Source organism: Lontra canadensis, unplaced genomic scaffold (genome assembly GCF_010015895.1).
Source record: "Lontra canadensis isolate GAN:19392208 unplaced genomic scaffold, GSC_riverotter_1.0 scaffold9, whole genome shotgun sequence".
Lineage (NCBI taxonomy): Eukaryota > Metazoa > Chordata > Mammalia > Carnivora > Mustelidae > Lontra > Lontra canadensis.
Genome location: NW_022631003.1, coordinates 11,588,236 through 11,611,649, shown reverse-complemented (window position 1 = coordinate 11,611,649; position 23,414 = coordinate 11,588,236). Strand labels below are relative to the sequence as shown.

The following is a 23,414-nucleotide window of genomic DNA, read 5'->3' as shown; positions in this document are numbered from 1 at the left end:
TACATTTTGTCAGCCAGTTTTAGCAAATGTCTATGATATGCCGAGTTTTCTCTTCATAATGCTATGAGACATATAGAACAAATTGCTCATTTTATCTGCGAAGACAGTGAGGCATAAAAGATTAAGGAGCAATGTTGGGATTCAAATTCATAACCCTGACTCTTGCTTTAAGTACTGTGAAATCATAAGTGGTACTTTGTCTCAGGCCACAGAAAAGGAGTCCTCATTGAGGCCTTTCCTTTATCCCACGTTCACAAGGAAAATCTCGTGACACTAACTCTGGAATGTAAGGCAAATGCATCTGCCTTTTTACTGTGAAACTGCTAATATCACTTTACAAGCCATCATTATTTCTTACTTAGACCAAGAGATGCCAAACGTCTGTTGAGATCATGTACCTCCATCTGTAAAAGAAAAATTTAAGCATGTACCTTTATTATGATGAAAATAAGTAATATTTATTGAGGGTTACCTATGCGGTAGGCACTGTTTTAAGAGCATACTTACAAGTTACATATATACAGTAATATAATGTGTTATATAATTATAAAATAACAGTTTTAAAAAGCAAGTCAATAGTAAATACTAAGTTTTTTATTATAGTACAAAAATATTTTAGTCTCACTAAAATATATTGTGTGTATGTGTATATTCAGTGAGAGGAGTATGATTGAATATGTTACCACCTTGTTTTCGAAAATCTTGTTTTAACAATTTATGATTCAGATGAAGTTCTGGTCTAAATTCCTTTTTTTAAGTTAGATGTAATGCGGCTGATAACTCACAAACATATGGATCCAAATGGAAGAAGTACATCTTTCCCTGTATGAAACCATTATACTGAATTTTCATTTCCATTGCTGGTTATGTGAAGGTTTCTCCAGAATATTCTCTAGTGAATTTGTCTTCTCTCATGCCAACAAATTGTCTTTGCAAATTAATCAGAAGATGTTGAGTTTAAACATTATTTTAAAGAAAGAAAGAAGAAAAACACCTTCATTTGAATCCCTGCTAACAAGATAGGAAGAAAATTCCGTTTTCAAAGTCTGTAAGTCGTATAGACATGAATGTTTGTATTAGAGGTCTGCACACTACAGCCTACAGGGCAGAACTAGCCTGTGCCTGTGTTTGTGCAGCCTTCTGAGCTAACTGGTTTTTACATTAAGTAAGTGGTTAGGGCCAAAAAAACCCGAGAGGACTTTGTGATGTGAAAACTGGGATTCAGATTTCAGTGCTGATGAATGTTTATGGAAATGGCCGCCTTCGCTGCTGTTTGTTGTCTGTGGCTGCTTTCACCCTGCAGCAGACAAGGCCTGGCTTCTCGAGCCCAAGCTGCTTACTGTCTGACCCTTCCCAGAAGTTTACGGACTCCGGGTATAGAGGGTACTTGGATCATTTTCACCTTTAGAATTACAGAGTGGTAGACAATTTTCACTTTTTTGGAATCTACTATTTGATGTCTTTTGTCAGTTTGCCAAGTCCAGTGCGTTATCTTTTCAGCTACTGCTTCTGCCTCACTTCTAGTGCTCTCTTCTCTCCTCTTGTGACTCAGTACATGTAGCTTACACCTCTTCACTGTGTCCCTTGTACCTCTGGGGGAAAAGTCGCCCCAAATTCCAACTCTCTTTTCTGGGCTTACATCTTCTCCTGAGTCTTGGTCCCCTAGTTCTTCACCATTTTGTTAGCTCTCTAATACCGTCAGACACATTAAAAAAAAAAAAAAGTCCAACTTCTGTAATTATTGTCCATGGGAGGTTTGGTCCAAGTTGCACAGTCCTCTATTAAGGAAAGCAGAGTCCATTTCCAAACATTTAAACAGATAATCTCTCCTTAGCATGAATTGCTTTTGCATTTATAGTTAAAATGTTTTACTTATCCTGAAGGGGGTCAGATTAGATATGTTTATTATTTTGAAAATATCTGCCAAATAGTGATCTGTTGACAGCCACTTGTCATCACAGAAAAAATAAGCAAATCTGAAACATCTGTTATTTTAAGAATAAAACCACTTTTACTTCTTTAAATTGGCAGCTCTTAAGGACTTTGATACAAGATAACCAGCATAATTGTGCATGGGAGATTTTCATAGTTAATCTTATCTCATTATAAAACATTGATAGTAAAACATCTCTTACTTAAGCTAATGTGATCTGTAAAGTCATGTTCATGGGCATATAGAGAAGCCTCAATTCATTACTACTGTAAAAGCAAAAGGGAGTGCTGCTGTCAGACTCTGATGTGGAGAATGTTCACTCTTCCACTGAATAGTTGACAAACATTACTATGTGCCATTGTCAAACATATATTAAATGTCTTTGAAGCTGATTTCTTTCCGTCCTTCCAGCCAACTTCCTTCCTTTCTCCCTCCCTCCTTCCTTCTCTTCCGTCTCATAAACTGTCAGTTGAAGTTCTAACATACATGTTCTTAAATCCCAGGGGATTATCTCAAGCACCCTGTATATGGTTCTAGTCCATCCTTAATCTTTAATGGGACTATTCCATACAGCAGAGTAATTTTTTTTTAAATATAGGTAAGATCAGTGACTTTCTTCCTTAAAAGATCATGAGGTTTCATACCGCCCTTACAGTAAAACCCAGAATTCTTGCTTGGATATTTTATTTGATTATTAGGATGTAAACTGAATGTAAGCTCCTTAAGAGACAGGGACCTTGTTTTTTCCCCCAATATACTATCAACACCTGGAATAGTACCTCACAAAGAGATGTCGTGAGTAAATTTTGATGAATAAATATAAGAAAAAAAGGACTTAAATACCTAGAGTTTCATATTTATGGTACTGAAAAAAATAAGACCTTATTAATATCTAATCTCTGATTTGCCTTTTTAGATTGCTCTGCATAGAATTGTCACTTAATATCATTTGTGACTTTTTATTGGAAGCTCAAAGGGTTCTCTCTCAGCTGTCATTCCTGTAAACTGCAACATTAGTGATGTGTTAATATTTTTACTTGTCCCTTCTCTATGTCTTTGCTATGACTAATAATATGTATATATATATATAGTGGCCAAATTACAGAAACCTAACTACAGAGAAGTTGGGTTTGACATGTAGGATGTTTATTTTCCTTCATCACATTTGCAGTCTTTACACAAACATTAATCAGGGTGATTGAACTCAACTTGGCTATGTCAGTGGTATTAGTACTAAAAGAAAGTACGTATTCCTAATTCCTACCAGTTTACCTACCAGATGATATTTGCTATTTCAAGAGTTGATATTGAGTATTTATTATCAGGTTAAAGTTTGGTAGTATATCTTTGCTACAGTCATAGACATTTGCTGAAAAATTTTTGAAAACAAAGGCTAGATACTTTGTTTCCAAAATTTGAGATTTTAACTTTTTCAGGAAGCTCATAAGATGGTGAGAGAAGCAAATGTCAAGCAGGCAACAGCAGAAAAACAGCTAAAGGAAGCACAAGGAAAAGTAAGTCTTTGCTACTTTAATAGTAAAAAAAATATAAAATCAGTGATTACTGTTTTTTTTTTTAATTTTTTTTAGTGATTACTGTTATAAAGATACTTAAACATTTATTAGATTTTGTTCCTATTGTAAATTAGGGCCTTATTTTAGAAGATTTGGAAACTATAAGTAGAAAACAGCTATCACACAGATGCAATTAATAGTAAACAGTCAGTGCTCATTTATATTAGAACCAAAGGATTTTAAGTCTTATGAATCACATGTTTTATCAAAAGGATCATAAATCACATTTTATTTATTTATTTAAAATATTTTATTTATTTGCCAGAGAGAGAGAGAGTACACACAAGCAGGCAGAGAGGCAGGCAGAGGCAGTGAGAGAAGCAGGCTCCCTGCCGAGCAAGGAGACCAGTGAGGGACTTGATCCCAGGACTCCGGGATCATGACTTGAGCCGAAGGCAGCAGCTTAACCAACTGAGCCACCCAGGCATCCCTTTAAATCACATTTTAAAGTCACTATTTTTCTTCAGTAGCTGGAAAAAAAGCCACCAAACTGTTAATAGATTTTATTATTTTAGGAATGAACCACAGCTATTCATAAGCTATTTATATTTTGAACATTTTGAAAATTCACATGAATTAAATATTAGACATTTTGATAATTTTAAAAATTTCATTGGCTAAATGCAAACCATATAGAAACATTAAACAACTTGGTTTCACTTTCTTTTTATTACTCCACCACAAATATACATTAAATTTACATGTCCTCTTTGAAAGGAAAGTGTTTTGAGCAGATAGCTAGCATTTAGCTGCATCTGTCATAAGACATAGTGTATGGAACTATGTTGATTTCTTTTCAAGATCGATGTCCTTCAAGCTGAAGTAGCTGCATTGAAGACACTTGTCTTGTCCAGTTCTCCAACATCACCTACGCAAGAGCCTCTGCCAGGTGGAAAGACACCTTTTAAAAGGGGGCATACAAGAAATAAAAGTACAAGCAGTGCTATGAGTGGCAGTCATCAGGACCTCAGTGTGATACAGCCAATTGTAAAAGACTGCAAAGAGGTAACTCGTCAAGGACTGTCCCCTCTGACTCTCTTGATACTTATTAATTCTCACCACTGAGCTGTCAGTTATGATTTTTGCCAGCAAAATTTTTTAGTACAAAATATGCAGTATTAAGATGGGGGAGGCTTTATCTAGAGCTGGCTGCTTTCAGGGAATCTTCAGTTCCATTCTCTACTTGGCTGACCTTGGAGTTACCTGCTAGAAACTTGGTAAGTTTCTTAATCTTGATACTTAATTTAGGGAGCAAACTGTCATGTGTTGTATAAAGGAGAGTGGGTGGCTTTAATGATCTGGCTAGTCAAAATTTGTTGGTAAGATGCTTTAGCAGAATATGAATATAAGAAATGTGTGAAAATAAGGTGATTTTGTTGAACAGCACATTGCTTTTACTTAAATTCTGGCAGAGATAGAGTTTTATATCAATAAGAGAGTCTTAGAGTTAATTCAAATAAATAAGCAACAAAAAACAGAACTAATGGTAGCCTTATCATTTTAAAATATGTTGTGAAGGTAACAGATACTGTGGAAATATTTTGAGCTGTTTTGAGTAAAAATTGTATAATTATAAAATTTTTTTTAATTTTATCATTGCATACAATGAGAAAGCTTTTCCAACGGGATTGATCATGGAGCAGCCCCTCCCTCTTTTTTCCCTGAAAAGCTATGTTTTACGTTGTTTTATTCAGGTTCATCATTAATCTTTAAGCAGCTGTATCTGCTCATTTGGTTAAGTTTTTGCATGGAAGCCAGGATTTTATTAAATTGAATAACCAAGGTCATTAGGTACTTTCATTGAATTGCATTTTGGTTGCTTATTAATAAAAAAGATGCTAGTGAGAGAGACGTTCAATACGTGACCAAATCTGAATGTGATGGAATCTAAAATCCATGTTAAATATTTCAGAAACTTTTTAAAATCATAACTTTAATTTCTTTGAATTTAATTAGCATTTTTAATTGCTTGGTACAACTTATATTTTGCTGTGGTTTCTCAGTGTGATTAAGAACCTTGTTTTCTGTTACATACACTTACAAAATTTAAATGTTTTCTCATGGGACATTTTAAAGTCCTGTTTTTAATTTATGAGGTCTCATGAAATGTGAAGCAGCAGCAAACAACTTCAGAATGATAACTTTCTGTTTTCCAGATATATCTTATATTCTAATGTTTTGTGAAAACTTGTCAAAAAGTTTTATTAGACAAAGGAAACACATAAAGTTGACATGTATAAGCTTTAGAGAAAGGTAAAACAGTTGGAAAGAAAGTGAACCATGTCCAAGTTTCTGCAGAAAATGTGACAGGCAGTCGGAAACAGTATTTGCAGCGTAGTTTCTGAAAGCACTTAAAACACGTCTGTGCAAATACACACACACACGCATGCATTATGCAGGGCTTTGCGATTGAGTCACTTAGACACAAATTTGAACTTTTACAGGTTCCTTGATATGTAATCTTGGGCAAGTTATTTACCTCTCTAAGCCCTAGTTTTCTTATCTAAAAAAAAATGAAGATCATAATGTTTGTCTTGCCCAGTTGTGAGGATTGTGTGTCTGTGGGGTGCTTGCCATAGTTCCTGGCGCAGGACCAGATCTTAATAGTTTAAGTGACTGCCTTTGAACTAGAATCTTTCCTTGGAGTACCACTTACCTGCTTGGAGGCTTATGTCTGTTAAAGGGTAAACTTTACAAAGAAAATGAATTTGGAAATTTAAGTATTATTTATATACTGGGTTTTTTTTTTTTTTTAATCTTCTTGACTTTAGTTTTGATTCAAAGAATTTATGGATTGGAATGAAAAAAATTCACACTGAAGGTGCCATTATATGCTTTAAAAGAAAGTGTGTAGGAAAGCTTGGATATACTCAGCCTTTTATTACAGTCATATAAATCACCTTCATGTGCCATTAAGCTGTCCTGAAGGCCATAGCGGCCATCAGTGTGTCATTTATGGTGTGCCCAGCTCTTCTGGATGAGAGTGGCTTAGGGCTGCAGGAGGATGAGGGGCACTGCCGTGTTGGGCAGCCGAGGGCAGGTGTGGCTTGTGTGTGACAGGTAGGATTGAGCTGAGTAGAGGGCATCTGGAGGGAAGAATACTTGGGGAAGATTTATTAAAGGGAAGAGGAGGAAAGAGGGACAACTGGAAGAGTGAATAGGAAGATGGGGGCCAACCTGGGTTAGTGCTGATAATTCAGACAGTTGCAATGCCAAAATATATCTTACTAAGTGTTATGTGTGTTTTTTTTTTTTAAGATTTTTTTGATTTACTTACTTGACAGACAGAGATCACTAGTAGGCAGAGAGGCAGGCAGAGAGGGAGGAGGAAGCAGGCTCCCTGCTGAGCAGAGAGCCCAATGCAATGTGAGGCTCCATCCCAGGACCCTGGGATCATGACCCGAGCCGAAGGCAGAGGCTTTAAGCCACTGAGCCACCCAGGCGCCCCTAAGTGTTATGTTTTAAAGATAGTCCGTTCAGGAGATTACAGATGTGCTGCTTTTAGTCTTGCTCTTTATGGAATAAACATTTTCAAATTCTTTTGAAAATGCCCTCAGGTAAAGCGGAACAATTAGTGTCATTTTTGACCCAAATTAGTTTCACAATTTAGTCTCTGTTTATTCATACACTGTTTAATTAACTTGGCTCCAGATGACTTTTTCAATATTTTCAGAAAAGACTTATCACTTGTTTTATATTCAGAGCAGTGTGCTCATGTGTCTTAAGAGGAGCTCCAGCATTTCTGGGGGTGGGGCGGGAATCAAGGTAGCATCACTGGACATTGTTGTAGATCCATTGAAAAGAGCCAGTCAGTCGTTTGGGGTTTGGATTTTTTTAAAAAGAAAGTTGGTACCATGTATTATAGCGCATCAAGAATGGTTCAATTCATTATTTTAAATGAATAAGATTTCTTCCTTGGTAATGTTTATATTAGATTTGTGTTTTATAAAGTGATTTATGTTTGTACCTTTAGAAAGATTATTTTATGTTTTCTTCTGGTTTGTTTGTCAGGCTGACTTATCTCTGTATAATGAATTCAGATCTTGGAAGGATGATCCCACAATGGATAGATCGTGTCCTTTCTTAGACAAAATTTATCAGGAAGATATCTTTCCATGTTTAACGTTCTCAAAAAGTGAGGTAATTTTTTTTTATTTTAATAGGAATGCATTAGAGTAGTTCCTGTACCTTTTGTTAAATCATGTAAAAAATTTTCTCTTATGTGACTAAGTTATAATAACATGTCATGTTTTATCCTTTTCTGCACTCCAAACAAAGATCATGATCATTTCTTGGCATTCAGTTACAGAGCATCTTTGCTTACATGAGTGGAGGGTCATTCCCAGTGAAGTATGTGTTTTACCAGAGTAAAGCAGTAAATGTGCGCGGGGGTCGGGCTTAGTTCTTGATTCTCAGTCCAAGGTTCAGTGGAAAGGAAGTTCTGTACACTCCGAGGTGTTCATGTGATTTATCTGTACATGACAAAAAAATCACATTTAGCTTCTTCATCTTTAAAATGGAAGAAAAATGCCTTTCTTGCCTGTGTGTCAGGGTTGTTAAGAGGTTGAAATGAAGTGAAAAAGTACACACAAAAACTTTGAAAAAAATACGAGATGCTATACAAATGTAAGGTCATAATTTTAATTTGTTCTTACATGTGGAAGGATTGTCTATAAATATCCTGTCAGTCACTGTTTAAGAAATGTAGTCCTAAGAGTCTTAAGTCTTTAGAGGATTTAATTTTAACATTACTTGTAAGAAGTTAAAATGGATAGTAAAACACTTTTGATATGTACATGTTATTCGTTGTGACTCTGTGTCTGTTTTTGGGTAGTCCGTTCCAGATTACTAGTCTTGCCAGACTGAAGAAATTTACCGGTCTCATCTACTGTTGATCAGTTGCTACCATCTCCATCTGGACATTCAGTATTTGATAATCCTGCTAGTTCTTTTGTAGGTCACTCTGGTGCACATAAATACAAATTCAGCAAATATATAGCTGTAATTGTATGTATTGCTAGGTTATGAATGACTGGTAGTTTTAAAAATATGTATATATTTAGCAAAATAAAACATTAGGGTATTCATTTTGAAGTGGCATTATTAGTGGATGTTAATTGTGGTTAAGAGATGGATAGATTGGAATTAATGCTCTCAATTCTCTTCTAGATACAAGAAAAGTTAGTTAGCTATAACTGCATTGCCTTGCATAACAATATTTGAGTTATAAAAGAATTCAAACCAAGACTGTGTCATTTCGTTCTTTTCTTTTGGCCCAAGACCAAACCAGTGGAGCTTGGGGAAAGAATAATTTTTAAAAATTCAGTTTACTGTAGAATACAATTTTAACATTTTAATGCTGGCATAGCATCTGATACTTTTTGTTTTTTTGAAGTTGGCTTCAGCTGTTTTGGAGGCTGTGGAAAACAATACTCTAAGCATTGAACCGGTGGGATTGCAACCTGTTCGATTTGTGAAAGCTTCTGCAGTCGAATGTGGAGGACCAAAGTATGTTTTCAGAACCATGTCTTGTGGAAGACACTGAGTTTTTAAATTTTTATATGTTGTAATAAATTTAGTTTTTCTAGTTTTATATGATTAAATTTCTTGTTAGTTTTCTGTTTAGTTTGTGCAGCCTAAAGACAAATCCTCAGACAGTATGAGATATGGCATTTCCAATTTAGCATCAAAGGAGAGCCCTTTTAATTACAAAAATATGTATTTTAGACCAGGTATTAGAAACATTTTTTAGACCATATGTTGTGACTAATTAGTTGATCATAAAATCAGCTTAGTGGGTCATAAGCAGAGCTTTTGTTTGTTATACATATACATACAGGTTTTGGTGTAAATGTATTTCTTCCTGAGGGTTGCCATTAAGAATAGTTTGGGAAGATAGTGAATTAGACCAGGACTTATCAAGCATGCCAAAAAGATGCCAGAAAGACTTCTGTAATCCTCCTCTTTCATACTATCATATAAAGGATTCTCACTTTGGTAAATAACCAGTTCTGTCTTTCATACATGACAGATACTTGGCAATTACCAACCTTCAGAGGTAAGACTCCCACATTTCATAGCAGGGCAGATTTTCACTCTCCAGTCCCAGGATGAGGAAAGACTGAAACCAGTGGTTCCTAGGACCTCTGGCAAAGCTGTTTGCGAAGTGACTTGGAAAGATTTGGAGGAAGCTGCTTAATTGGTGGTTAAGAACTAGATCTGCATAGGGGACCGGAAATCTGTCAGAGGTGCTAGAAAGCAGTAACTGATTCCTCTTTGGGTCACTGAGAAGGTAGAAGAGAAAAGGGCCACTTGAAATGAGCTAATAGGTCTGTGTGAAAGCCTGTGGGAGAAGTCACATTGTTCTTCCTGATTGCACAGTGTTCGTGTTCCGGTAGCTGTCTGTGGGGAGTACCTGGTCATGTGTTTCCTCTGTGAGCCAAACCTCCACCACACTCCCTGCATGCTGTGACTATAGCAGAACGGCCTCTGAATCGTGGGGAAGGGATTTATATTCCTAAACTTTCCTCTTTCCACAAGCACCTGAGTATTTTTATCCTGATCATCAGTGATAACAGTTTTTGTGCTTTTAAGGTCTATGTTAATACCTTATTTTAAGTATGGTAGATACAAGTTTTTATTATAGAATTTTAAATTTCTACTTGCATCATATGTAACACATACTGTACTTGTGCAAATAACAAATGATGACAAATGAAGATACTAGTTAAGGTTGGTTTATGTAGTTTAGTAAAATAACATAGATTGGGCTTAGGGAACAGACTACATAGTTTAGGGATATTGTGCTTGTAGGAATGGGTTTAGATGCCACAGTGTTTGGAGTGCATGTTGTGTTGAGAAGCTTCTGGAAGATACTCTTCCCTGAAATGTGAAGTTCGGCCTTGGCCAAGGCTCTCATGGACTAGGTGGTGAAGAAAATCATGACATAAATGGCTCACGCTATAGGAACTTTGAGGAAGCCAAGACCTGTCCCATGGGTGGGGATCAGGGGTGGGAGATTTGATCTAGGTTTTTGAAGCAGGAGTGGAATTTGGGTAAAGAAGAGTACATATGACTGAAGACCTGGAAACAAGAAACTTTGTGTTCAGAAGATGGTGAATGTATGGGGGGAAGGATGTGACAAATCTGAAGAGAACTTTGGAGAGGAAAAGATTCCGGTGGGGATAGTAAAAGAAAAGGAGTTAAAGATGGTCGACTAGGAGAATGGTGTGATATTTTGGAGGTTAGTGGGAGGGGCTCTGGTTTGAGGAAGAAGACAGCAGGTCTAGGTTTAGACATATTGACATCCCCAACTGAAAATCAAGGTAAGGGTTTAAAATCTGGAGACTAGAGCTGCTAAGAGGTATTGAAGTGGAGCATGTTAACAGAATGCTGGCCTTGGACGTCAGAAGACTTGTCTTGAACCTTAGCTCATATAAAAGTGTGTTGGGTGTCACAGTTCAGAGATGGCTTTAGACATGAGATAAGAAATACTTTCATTATTTCAGAAGTTGATGCTTAAAACCACTTTAGCAAAGCCCTTTTAAAATTAGACAAAATACTAGACTAATAAGTATATGTTTCCAGAAGAGTAGTGTATATGTTGACTTCTGTCAGTTAAATGCTTACTTTTCTTCTTATGTAAATTACACTTTTGGAAGTTCCAAAGTCTTCAACACTTGTGCAGTTTTTAAATTTCTTGATCTTCTCTCCTTCCTAAGCTAATAGTTAGTGTTTTAAGAATATTGTTACAGCTCATTAAAGGAATTTTCTAAGAAAGGAACAATGAGGCAAACTTTCTTTGAAAATGTGTTAATTCTTTTGTGGTCAGAATGGCCGCCTCCAAAATTATCCTATTTATAAAGTTTCTTTTCTTAATATTTTATTCATTTTAAAGACAGAATGAGAGAGCATGTAAGCAGGGGGAGGGAGAAAGAGGAGGAGAGAATCTCAAGGAGACTGTACACTGAGCATGGAGCCCGACATTGGGCTCAATCTCACAACCCTGGAATCGTGACCTGAGCTGAAACTGAGTCAGATGATTATCCAAGACACCCAGCTGCCCCCCAAATGATCCTATTTTAAATACACATTCTCCATTTGTTATTCTTAATATGGAGGCACATTTGTATCATATTTAAGTATAGCTGAAATTTAATGTTTATGTAACATTTTTCTTTATTATATAATTTATAATGTTATTTATTTTTAAAAGATTTTATTTATTTGACATAGAGCACAAGCAGGGGGAGCAGCAGGCAGAGGGAGAGGCAGAAGCAGACTCCACACTGAGCAAGGAGGCTGATGTGGGACTCGATCCCAGGACTCTGGGATCATGACTTGAGCAAAGGCAGACACTTAACCACCTGAGGTACCCAGGTGCCCCTATAATGTTATTTAAAATGCTGTCTGCCACTTTATTTTAGTTACAGCTGTACTTATTTTGCCTTGGTAGGGAGTGGTAGTTGTGATCAGCTGTGGTCCTAGCTTAAGAGGGTAACATCTGGGCTGCTTCAAAGTCTGCCCTGATAGACAAACCAGCATCACTGTATTGAGCAGTAGAGTGACAGGTGGCTATCACTTAACCAACAGTCATTGAGTGTCTGGTGTGTACTAGGCACCTGCTTGGTGCCTGGCATTTAAAGTTGAATAGATAAAGTCTCTGCCCTCTAGAGTCTTACACAGCTTCATTCCAGCCAGAAAGCCATCATACGAAATCTGAGAGTCTGTAGTATGTGCAAATAGAAAGGATGGTATTTCTGAGGATGCTGCACCCTTAGGTAACTATTGAGAGTCAGTACTTTTGGGAGGCGGCTTACTCCTTTGTATTTCTCAGGCCCATGTGCATCCAGAATAGTGCCGGCTGCATACTAGGGCTCAGATATTTGTTGTCTTAGTGAACATGAGACGTCTATGGAAGATAGGAGCAAAATGCTTTCAACTTTAAAAAATTAAAATTTTGTCATTGTTTTACAGAAAATGTGCTCTAACTGGCCAGAGTAAGTCCTGTAAACACAGAATTAAATTAGGGGACTCAAGCAACTATTACTATATTTCTCCTTTTTGCAGATACAGGGTAAGTAACTGAACCATGAATTTTAATTAAGCCCACTTTGATATGAGATGTTTGACTGCTTATGATTTTTTTTTTCCTTTTGACCTAGATCACCTCTGTATGTAACTTTTTTACATACATTCGATATATTCAGCAGGGGCTCGTGAAACAGCAGGATGGTGAGTGTTCTTAATTGGTTACAAAATATTTACATAAACCTTCAGTGAAAAGTTTAGGACATAATAGTAATCCTCAAATAAACTTTATTATTGGTACATTGATATTGAATCTCTCATAGTTCTAATAAAATGTGTGGAGAATTTGGGAATTAATGTCTTTTAAAACATGTTTAACCCTTAGAACTGCCTAATTTTATTCTGATATGAGTTTTAAGCAGAATCTGTTATAACTTTAAGGGGGGTATATTGATAAACCAGATGGCAAATGTGAGGGTAGTAAAAAGCTTATTGAAATTATGCCTAGGAAATAAAAGTAAGTAAGCTCTAGACATGGTCAGATTTATTTTAATTGGTGAAAACCATGGGAATCTAATGATAATTTTTTCTGTATTTTGTACTTTCACATGTGAATTAACAAAGCAGTCATGAAGATAGTTCTGAACGGAATAAAGGTTACTATATGCTGAATCAGCCAAAACATATAGATGATATATCCAAGAGAGCCAGCCTCATGCAAGTGTTTTAATATTTTTAATTCAGTCTTTCATGATTACTGATGATTCTGTAGCCACATGGCTTAAATGCCAGGCATGAAAATGCATAAGGCCCAGCAACTCCAAAGCAGTGTTTCTTTCTTTTTTTTTTTTTTTTTTTTTAAGATTTTATTTATTTATTTGACAGAGACAGCGAGAGAAGGAATATAAGCAGGGGGAGTTGGAGAGGGAGAAGCAGGCCTCCTCCCTGAGCAGGGAGCCTAATGTGGGACTCGATCCCCGGACTCCGGGATCATGACCCGAACCCAAGGCAGACACCTAATGACTGAGCCACCCAGGTGCCCCCAAAGCAGTGTTTCTTGAGTACATGTGATTGTTTTAAAACAAGTAGCAGATACTAAGCTAGGGATAAGTCCGTACCCATTTTGTGTTTGAATTCAAGTTGTAGAAAATTTCCTATTCATATTTTTTTAGGGACTGAATATATTTTTATATTTAAAAACTAGAAGAAGCTTGCTGTCTTTCAGTCATGTAAACCAGTGAATCTTAATTCTGTGGAAAGGTTAGTCATGCTAATAAAAACTTAATTTAGCATTTCAAAGCTTTGGTATGAGAAGAATCACATTTATTTAGAATCCCATATAATTAGATTTTAATGCCTAAAAGAATGAGGGTGAAACCTCTCATTAATGTTGAATTTCAAAAGGCTGAGTAGCATAAAGTAGTGTTTAAAGTGTACAATACTTTCTATGACTTTAATAAAATTGAAATATTTTTTAATACCTGTTGGTGGTTAATAGGATTTAAGCCACAGAACAGATGATTTATGTTAAGTTAAATTGTCAAGTGTGTTTTTTCTCCTTGTTAAAGTAAGTTTTGTAGGGAAGATAAAAGGTAATTTCCTTTGTGAAAATAGGGAGAAATTGCCATGAGTAGTAGTGGGGGTATAATGGTGATAAAAGTGGCCTCTTCTCTGGTTTCTCTCACTCTCCCAGGTCACGGTACTTGGTACATACATAATGTGTAGATTTGTAGCAATTAAATTAAATATTACTAATTTTAAAATACGTGTGTTATCTGTGCCTTGTGTCAAACAGGATTTAGGGCAGCTAAATCTAATGCAGGGTTTCTCAAGCTTGGTACTACTAACATTTTGAGCTGAATAAGTCTTTGTCGTGGAGGTGGGGGCTATCTTGTACATTGTAGGATGTTTCCCATCATTGCTGAGCTTTACTCTGTAGATGCCAGTAATGAAAAATGTATACAGACATTTTGTCAAAGGTACTCTTGAGGACAAAATCTCTGCTTCTTGAAAACCACTGATCTAAATCAATCTCTATTCTGATGATATGTCAGAGGAAGACTTTTTGTCTGAAATATAAAGCCAACTTTTTTTCCCATTTACAGAGGGGGCTTGCCAAAGTAGGGAGAATTGAAATCTACAGTTAGTCTCTACATTTATTTTTATTTCTAATTTGAGCCATATACAAAACCTTTCTCTGTTATTTCTCAAAAAGAATGTTACTGAGTTCTCTGGACTGCCTTTTGTTTTCCTCTTTTTCCTGTTTTACTCTGTGTTGGTGTTAATAAATAGTGGAATGGCCAAGATATCGCAGACTAAAGTAAGAAGATCCCTACATGAGAATAATTGAGGACTGGGTGTAATTCCTTATAATGGCAACATGATTTCCATTTGCTCAGGGCACTGAAGCATCTGCCGTCTGTCAGACTAAAGTGGTCATTGACACATCTAACAAATAGTTTTAGCAAAACTGGTGAAAATTGCTCATTTATTGATAAGACTGGGATGCTCACAAATTTGTGAAAAAATTTGTATGAATTAGTAGTAATATGGCAAGGCATTAGGTATGTCATTAGGAAATGCCCTGTTGGCATTTCAACTAATGTTAAATTTTCAGTGAAACAGCTAAAAGGTAATTGAGATGTTATTTTATGATTTTTACATGTCTCCTTTTCTATTTGTATAGTTGATCAGATGTTTTGGGAAGTTATGCAGTTGAGAAAAGAGATGTCATTGGCAAAGCTGGGATATTTCAAAGAGGAACTCTGATGCTCTGCCTGGGACCATGCATGAACCTCCCTGAACACCTGGAAAATGGCTGCATATTTTTATGGTTACTTGATATTTATTTCCAAGGAGTGGGCCCAAGACTTTTTCCCTCTTTTGCAGATTACACTAAGAAGTACTGTGATTTCTTTTAAATTGACCTATGCTGTGTCTGCTTACTCTTTAGTTGAACATACTATAAAGAATTACAGGTGTACTAGTGATTGTAATTTATAGTTGCAAAAAAAAAGCTAAATAAATAAAGAAATACATCAACGTTAGATTGAATATGTTTTTGCTTTCTCTTCTAGCTCTGACATGGCATGTAGGGTAAGCTGAATGCATTGAATTGTAGCTTTCAAACTGCATAGCAGCCTATGAGTGGCGAGGAAGAAGGCTAAGTGGACAGAATTAGCTCTGTCTCCCCACAAGAATGGGTTTATTTCTATCTGTTTTGTAGATTGGGCTTCAAAGAAGGATTTTATTTAAAGAAGGCAAAAAGAAGAAATCAGCACCTACCCTCTCCATCTAGAGAATGCTACTGTTAGTATTTCTGAAGAAGAGTCTTCCAGCTTTCAGTATTTTCTACCTACCTAGGCATATTTCTGAAACAAAAAGACTTTCTTCTTTAACTTAAATAACTTAAATATTTTTTCTACATGTCTTTAATCACTACATGGTTTTGACTGTAGGATGTTAATATACTTTGTTTTGAAATGAGCTTAAAACATTTTTTTCATATCATAATGCTGTGATGAATATCCTTATGCATACTTCTTTGCACATTGTTGGGTTGTTTCCTTCACATAGACTTGCCTAGAAGTGAAATTGTTGGGTCAAGCTATATGTGTATTTTAAAATATTTGATCTGCTTTGCCAAATTGCCCTCTATAGAAGTTGAACAAATTTATTTTTTATAGCAGCATTTTGTGAGAGACCTAGTTTTCTGAAGATGGCATTGTTTTCAATCCTATCCTCAAAGATTTGGTCAACCTTACCTGTAGAAGATTCAATCACCAGGATGGGTAGGAGTCTACAGATAAAAGGATATTTGAGAATGGTATGGTATGGTAGAAACCATCACTACCATACCAAGCTGAGGAATCTGAAATTGAACATGAAACGAACTTTGAAACTAGAATTTTATGTCCTGATAAATAGTTATTCAAATGTGAGGGCATAATAAACATGTTCTCAGACCTTCAAAACTTCAGAAAATTTTCCATGCAAAGATGCAAATTAAAAACACTTTTGGAGAAAGTACCTAAGTGTGAATAGAAACAAATCCAAAGAGGCTGCAAGAGATTTGGGGGAAAAGAGATACTTAAGGAGATTGTTGATGACTTCAAAAGAATCAAAGGTAAGGGTAAAGAAAATAATAAAGTATATAACAATCTAGAATTAAAATTCTTTACAATGTCAACACACTGGCAATGGGAGGAGACCATAGATTGTGTGGGTAAAGTTCCAGTCTTGTTAGATGGAAGAGAGAGATACCAATTAATTGTGAAGGACCAAAGGAAAAAAGACCAAGTAGAGAAATGACTAGTGTGATATGGAATAATATATTTATAATATATAAAGCATAAGGACATGGAAAGGTTAAAATACAAGTTATATAACTTGTTTAAAACAAGTTAAAATACAAGTATAACTACACTGTAACACATTTTCTGAAAAACAAATGGATAGAAACACTCAAATACAGAGAATAAACTGGTGGTTGCTAGAGGGGAGGGGGGTGGGCATCAGACAAAATAGATGAGGGGGATTAAGAGGTACAAACTTACAGTTGTGAAATAAGTCACAAGGATGAAAAGTATAGCATAGAGAATATAGATATAACTTTGGTGACAGTGACTATACTTAATGTGGGCATTGCATGATATATGGAATTGTTGAATTACTGTTTGTACATCTGAAACTAATATGTCACCTATTCTTTGATTTTAAAAAAGAAAGTAGTGCTTCAAGGGAAATTTTGTAGCTTTAAATCTTTTTTTTTTTTTTTTTTTTTTTTACTTAAATTCAATTTGCCAACATCATTAGTTTCAGATGTAGTGTTCAGTAATTTATCAGGTGATGGGCATTAAGGGGGGCATGTGATGTGGTGAGCACTGGGTGTGATATGCAGCTTTAAATCATATTTTTTAAGTGAACTATGTTCAATTAAGTTACAGAAGGACAAGATAAAGGAAAGAGATAAGAACAGAAATAGAAAGCAAGGATGCAATAGAGGATCAGCAAAGCTGTGTGTTGACTGAAAAGATGAACAAAATAGACAAAAATTTCTATCAAGTTACCATGGAGAAAGAGAAACTATACAAATAACCCATACAAGGAGTGAAAAGTATGTCATTATAGATACTGCAGATACTAAACATGGGTATATGAATATCCCAATATATTTGAAAATTTAAGCAAAAGGGTAAAATTCCTAGAAATGTTGTATTTTGATTAAAAAGAAATCAAAGCCTGAGCAGTACTATTACTATTCAAGGAGAGGCATAGTTAAAAATCTCACAAATAAAACTCTAGGTATAGACAACTTTAACAAACTTTAAAGAATGAGCTATTCTAATCTTACATGTATTCTGGAGAATAGAATTACTATGTTTCATGCATCAAAAACCAGTATAACCTTGATAGCAAAACCAGATTGGAACAGTCCGTTCAGGTAAAAGAAAGGAAGATTATAGGTCTATTTTGTCGTGGGTAGAAATGCAAAAGTAAACTATATGACACACTGACCAAGTGGCATTTATCCCAGGAATGCAAAATGGTATATTAGAGGGGCATCTGACTGGCCCAGTCAGTAGAACATGTGATTCTTGATCTCAGGGTCATGGTCATGAGTTTGAGTCCCACAGTGGATGTAGAGATTACTTGAACTTTTTTAAAAATGGTATATTAGAAAATGTATAAATCTAATTCACATTTACAGAATAAAAGTGAACACTGAAAAAAAAAGAATAAAAGTGAAAAACCAATAGATGCAGAAAAACATTCTGTAATTTTTTCAGCTTGATAAAGGATATCTTAAAAAATCTTATAGTAAACACTGTCCTAAGGTGGGAAATGTTAGAAGCATTTTCTTTAAAATCAACAGTGGAACAAAGATGACTACTGCACTCACTCATATTCAAAATTGTACTGGAAGTGTTAGTGCAGCAAGATGAGGAAAATATACAGTGGTTGGAAAGGAAAAAATAAGAATTATGCTATGATTGTCTACATAGAAAAGCCTCCCATCAAATTATTAGACATAATTGGAGAGTTTAGTAAGGTGGGTAAATACAGGATTGATATATATTTGTGAATTGTACATATATGCAGCCACAGTTAGAAAATACGATTTTTAAAAAAATTTCTTTTCAGTGTAACAGAATTCATTGTTTATGCACCACACCCAGTGCTCCATGCAATACGTGCCCTCCATAATACCCACCACCTGGCTCCCCCAACCTCCCCCCCCCCCCCCCCCCCGCCCCTTCACAACCCTCAGATTGTTTTTCAGAGTCAGTAGTCTCTCATGGTTCATCTCCCCTTCCAATTTCCCTCAACTCCCTTCTCTCCATCTCTCTGTGTAACAACTGCAAAAAGAATTCCGAAGTTCCTAGTGAGAAATCTAACCAAAGATGTGCCAGGTCTGTGAAGGAAAATTTACAAAACTTAATTTAAAAAAGCATTGAAAAGGACTAGAGTGATCTATGTTCATGAGTAGGACAATATTTTTTAAGAAAATGAAGAAAAATCTACACAGATTTAATATATCTCCAAACCGAATCCCAAAATTTCTGCTGGAATTGACAAACTGATCAAAATTTGTGTGGCAGAGTCAAGAATGAAGAATGACCAAAGCACTTCTGAAGGACAAGAAAGGAGGAAGAATTCATCCTACCAGAAGGACATTTTATGAAGCGAAAGTATTTAAGAAAGTGGGACACTGCAGAAATAGAGAAAATGGCCAATGAATAGAATAGAGAGCTCCAAAGTAGACCCACATGTATTTGTAAATTTCGTCTTGACCGAGAAGACGGTAGATCAGTGATAGGACTTATAATTAAATGGAGCTGGCAGAAAGACAAAGGAATGTATGAAATTGGATCTTTTCCTTACACCATACAAAAAACCAACTGTTTAAATATCCCGAAACTGTAGAACATCTGATGTAGAAAATAGAGTTGAAATTATAGGTGAAATATATTTTGAAAATACAGGTGGATACCTTCATGATCTAAAAACTTCTTTTTTTGTTGTTTTTAAAGATTTTATTTATTTATTTGACAGAGATAGATCACAAGTAGGTAGAGAGGCAGGCAGAGAGAGGGGGGAAGCAGGCTCCCCGCTGAGCAGAGAGCCTGATGGAGCGCTCCATCCCAGGACTCTGGGATCATGACCTGAGCCAAAGGCAGAGGCTTAACCACTGAGCCACCCAGGCTCCCCTACTAAGAACTTCTTGAACTGAAAGCAGAAGAAACTATAGAAGATGGCCATGAAAGGAAGTTGTGCTATGTTATAAATTGTTAATTTAGAACTTTTGTTCATCAAAAGGCATGTTAAAGCCAAACTACAAGCTATGAGAAGATACTTGAAAAACTCATAACCAAGAATAGATTAGTATCAAGAATATATACAGAAATTCCACATATCAAAAAGAAAAAAAAACAACAACAACAGGAGATGGCTGGAACAGGTCCTCCACAGAGTTGGAAATTCCTGTGGGCTAATAAACTATTAAATGGTCTTCATTTACTAACAGGGAAAGCAAATCAAGACCACAGTGACAGGTTTAAATTCAACTGGCAAAAATTAAGCCCGATGAAGTCAAATGTTGGAGAGAATTTCAGTAGGATTACTCATTAATTGCTGGTGGAAATGCCAAATGGTACACCTAATGTGAAAATTCAATTGAAAAGTTGAACATTCCCCATGGCCCACCAACTCAGCTTGTAGGCATATACTCAAGAGAAAGACTTGTACAAAGTGCCCTGGAATGCATCTGTAAGAATGTTTTGGAAAAAGTCCAAATGTCCATCTAACAGGAGGGTAAAGTGTTGTGCACTCACATAAGGAACTATCACATGGCAGGCAAAATGATTGAACATCGGCTACATGCAAAGAAGCAACTTAATATAACACAGGTTGGAAAAGCAAAATTGCTCAGAAGACTGTATGACAATACTTTTCCCATAAAGTTCAAAAACCAAAACTGAACAATTGTTTAAGCATGTATATATATATATAGAACAAAACTATTTTTTAAAAACCCAAATAGTGATAAACCCAAAGTTTGGGATGGGGTTACCTCTGGTATGGAGGAGGAAAAGAGAGAGAAGTGGGAAGAACAGATGTAAGAGTAAGTTATTGTTGCTGTTCTAGTCCCTGGGTTGGATGTTGGGTTCACTTGTCATGAAGAGTACATATATGAATGAGGACAGTTGTGCACAGACCATTGGTGGTGTGTTATGAACCAGTACTCCTGCATTCAGGAGCAAAAAACAGGACCTGCTGATAATTGGATTTGGGAGAGAGGAAAGGAGAGAAGTAGGGTCCGAATCCTAGGCTTTTGGCTGAAACTATTATTGCATTTATGGAGGTGGGGAAATCTGGGATAGGTTCAAATTATGCATGCATGGAATAGAGACAAGAACTCTGTTTGATGCATTAAGTTTTAGAGGCCCATTAAGCATCAAGATGGGGATATTAAGTAGGTATTGATATACAAGTTCAAATTCAGCAATTAGGTCAGGCTAGGTGATGCGTTTGGGAGTAGTTTAGCTCTGGGATCAGATAGAAGTTTAGGGATACTTTTGAGATGGAGAAGTATGGCACTGGGAAAGAAAAAGCCTGCAAAGAAGGCTGACTACAGAGGAGCTAGCAGAAATGGCGAGGCAAAGGAGATGGAATAATTAGTGTGCTGATGAATCTTGGCTCAGGAGAGCATTTCTGGACAAAATTTAATTGCATAGACTACCAATTCTAGAAAAGAAGAAAATACTTTTTGATGAATTTCTATAAATAGTTTCAGAGCTGAGGAGAGAGCCTGGCCTAATGGAGAGAAGTTGGATTAGGAGTTGCTCAGGAGAACTGCATTCTCCAGGGATGGTTCCCAAAACTGATCAGTTAGGCAGGTCACCACTCCTCTTTGGCCTCTTCGATGAAGGGTAAATCAAGTGTTCTCTATCATCTCTCCCAGCTCTAGAACAATCCACAACCTTTAACTCAGCATTTATACTGGAAGAACAAAGGTTCGGTTCCTGAACATTGGGTTTCGGCCCTTGAGTGGCAACCACCGACCTACCCACTAGGCACCACCGCCATGTGAATTCTGTGTGTTTTCATTTTGTGCAGCTAGAGTCTTACATGAGTCTGCTTTTATTAGAAACTTTGTTTTTAAAAGTTTTCTTTGTTGTGTTTTTCCCTAAGTAATTTTGACTCAATGTTTAAGACAGAGAGGTCAAAGCAGTATGAATTTATATTTGTGTCTAATTTTTGTGCTAGAAAAATAGTTCATTTCCCTCCCCCATGGAACGTAGTACAATTACCATTCATCAGACAACTAAGTTTCTTATCTTTGATATAGACAAACAAGGGCCCAGTAGTGTCTGTTAATTTTTGTGCAGAACTTCTTGACAGAATTCCTCCTCATCGTTCACATGTATCTGGGTCTTGTGTGTGCCAGGTGCTGCTGTAGGTGCAGGAGATAGAGCAGTGAGCAAGACAGGTGAGGTCCGTTCTCACGGAGCTCTCCGTTCTGTGAGTAATAGGCAAGAAGACTAATATTAAAAGGTAAGTGCTCTAGAGATACTTAAAATGGGGTAATGGGCTAGAAGGGGAATTGAGGAGTACTCCAGATCAGGGGGTCGGGGAAGGCCACCTCAGGAGGTCACATTTTCCAGCTGGGCTCTTCTGACCAGACCCAGGCTCATGAAGGGAGGCAAGCAGCGAGAGAACCCAACGCTGGCATACAGCCCCTAAGGGAGAAACGAACTTGACATATTTGAAAAACAGCAAAAAGCCTGAGTGTATGGTTGGTGTCAGGGAGGTAGATAAGAGAAAACTGGAGAGGGAGGCATAGGATCAGACAACGTAGGTCTTAGTAAGCTGCAGTGGGGAATTTGAGGTTTTCTGTGACAGCTTTGGTCACAACTCTAGCTGGCTCTTTCTTAGCTCAGCTTTTAAATACTGGAATTCCTAGAGTTTTGTCCTGGGCCCCCTTCTTGTTATCTAAATATTCTTTAGATCATCTCATCTGGGCCCCTAGCTTTGAAAATCAAGTACCATTTGCATCTAACTCTCCCATCTCCAACCCTGACACCCCTTCCCTAGCTTCGGGCTCTTGTATCCATTTGCCCATTGGCCCCTCCACTTAGACTTCTAATGGGCATCTCAAACCCAGCATTGACACAGCCCAGTTGTTTACACAACAGTCTAGGGCTTATTCTTGGTTCTGTCACCAATCCACCTCCAATCCGGTCCATCAGCAAGTCACACCAACTCTGCAAAACATACCTTGAATCTGTCTACTTCCCTCCATGTCCACTACTACCACTCATCCAAGCCAGCATCTTTTAAAAACTAGCATTTAAAAAGTTACAATACCACAAATGACCAAAGCTGCTAAAATATAGAGCAGAATAAAACCCTAACAGCAGCTCAGCTTTTACCTATTTATTTTTGGAGTTATCTAGGAAACGTCATTACCCAAACATCTAAAACACAGCTACATTAGATTATGGCTCAAGAGATGAATCTCTACCAAATCTGTGCAAAATGGGGATGCCCAATAGAATTAGGAGATCTTAGAGATGTAAAGACCATAGTCAAGGACATATGGGTGGTATTTGTTATTCTCTGAGAGGGAGAAACCTTAAATCCCCATTGCCACCAGCTGGATTGTGCCTTCAGATGTGTGTTCTGGACTCATCAATTAATACAGATATATTTTCCAGCCCTTCCTTCCCAACAACTTTCTTCTACATTCTCTTTACCTTCCTTAAACCATGTTGGTTGTTATTGGTTAGCCTCTCACCTGGAGGTTGCACACCGCCATAGTGCAGGCAGAGTCATGTTTCCACCTATGTGCTGTTTGTCCTTGAGGATGTTTT

At 36.7% G+C, this 23,414-nt stretch overlaps 1 protein-coding gene across 4 annotated transcripts in view; it reads left to right on the top strand.

Moving 5' to 3' along the window:
- RAB3IP (RAB3A interacting protein) overlaps nt 1–15,584 on the top strand; it is a 44,393-nt gene extending 28,809 nt beyond the window's left edge. For 3 of the 4 annotated variants that reach the window (XM_032854834.1, XM_032854833.1, XM_032854831.1), the window contains 7 exons: nt 3,370–3,447; nt 4,309–4,512; nt 7,519–7,647; nt 8,903–9,015; nt 12,484–12,583; nt 12,672–12,741; nt 15,224–15,584. In XM_032854834.1, coding sequence (XP_032710725.1) covers nt 3,370–3,447; nt 4,309–4,512; nt 7,519–7,647; nt 8,903–9,015; nt 12,484–12,583; nt 12,672–12,741; nt 15,224–15,306 — 777 coding nt within the window. In that variant the 3' untranslated portion in view covers nt 15,307–15,584. Of the gene's footprint in view, nt 1–3,369; nt 3,448–4,308; nt 4,513–7,518; nt 7,648–8,902; nt 9,016–12,483; nt 12,584–12,671; nt 12,742–15,223 lie in introns of those variants that run through there. The other variant, XM_032854835.1, reaches the window with a different exon arrangement.
- Nucleotides 15,585–23,414: the final 7,830 nt, after the last annotated feature.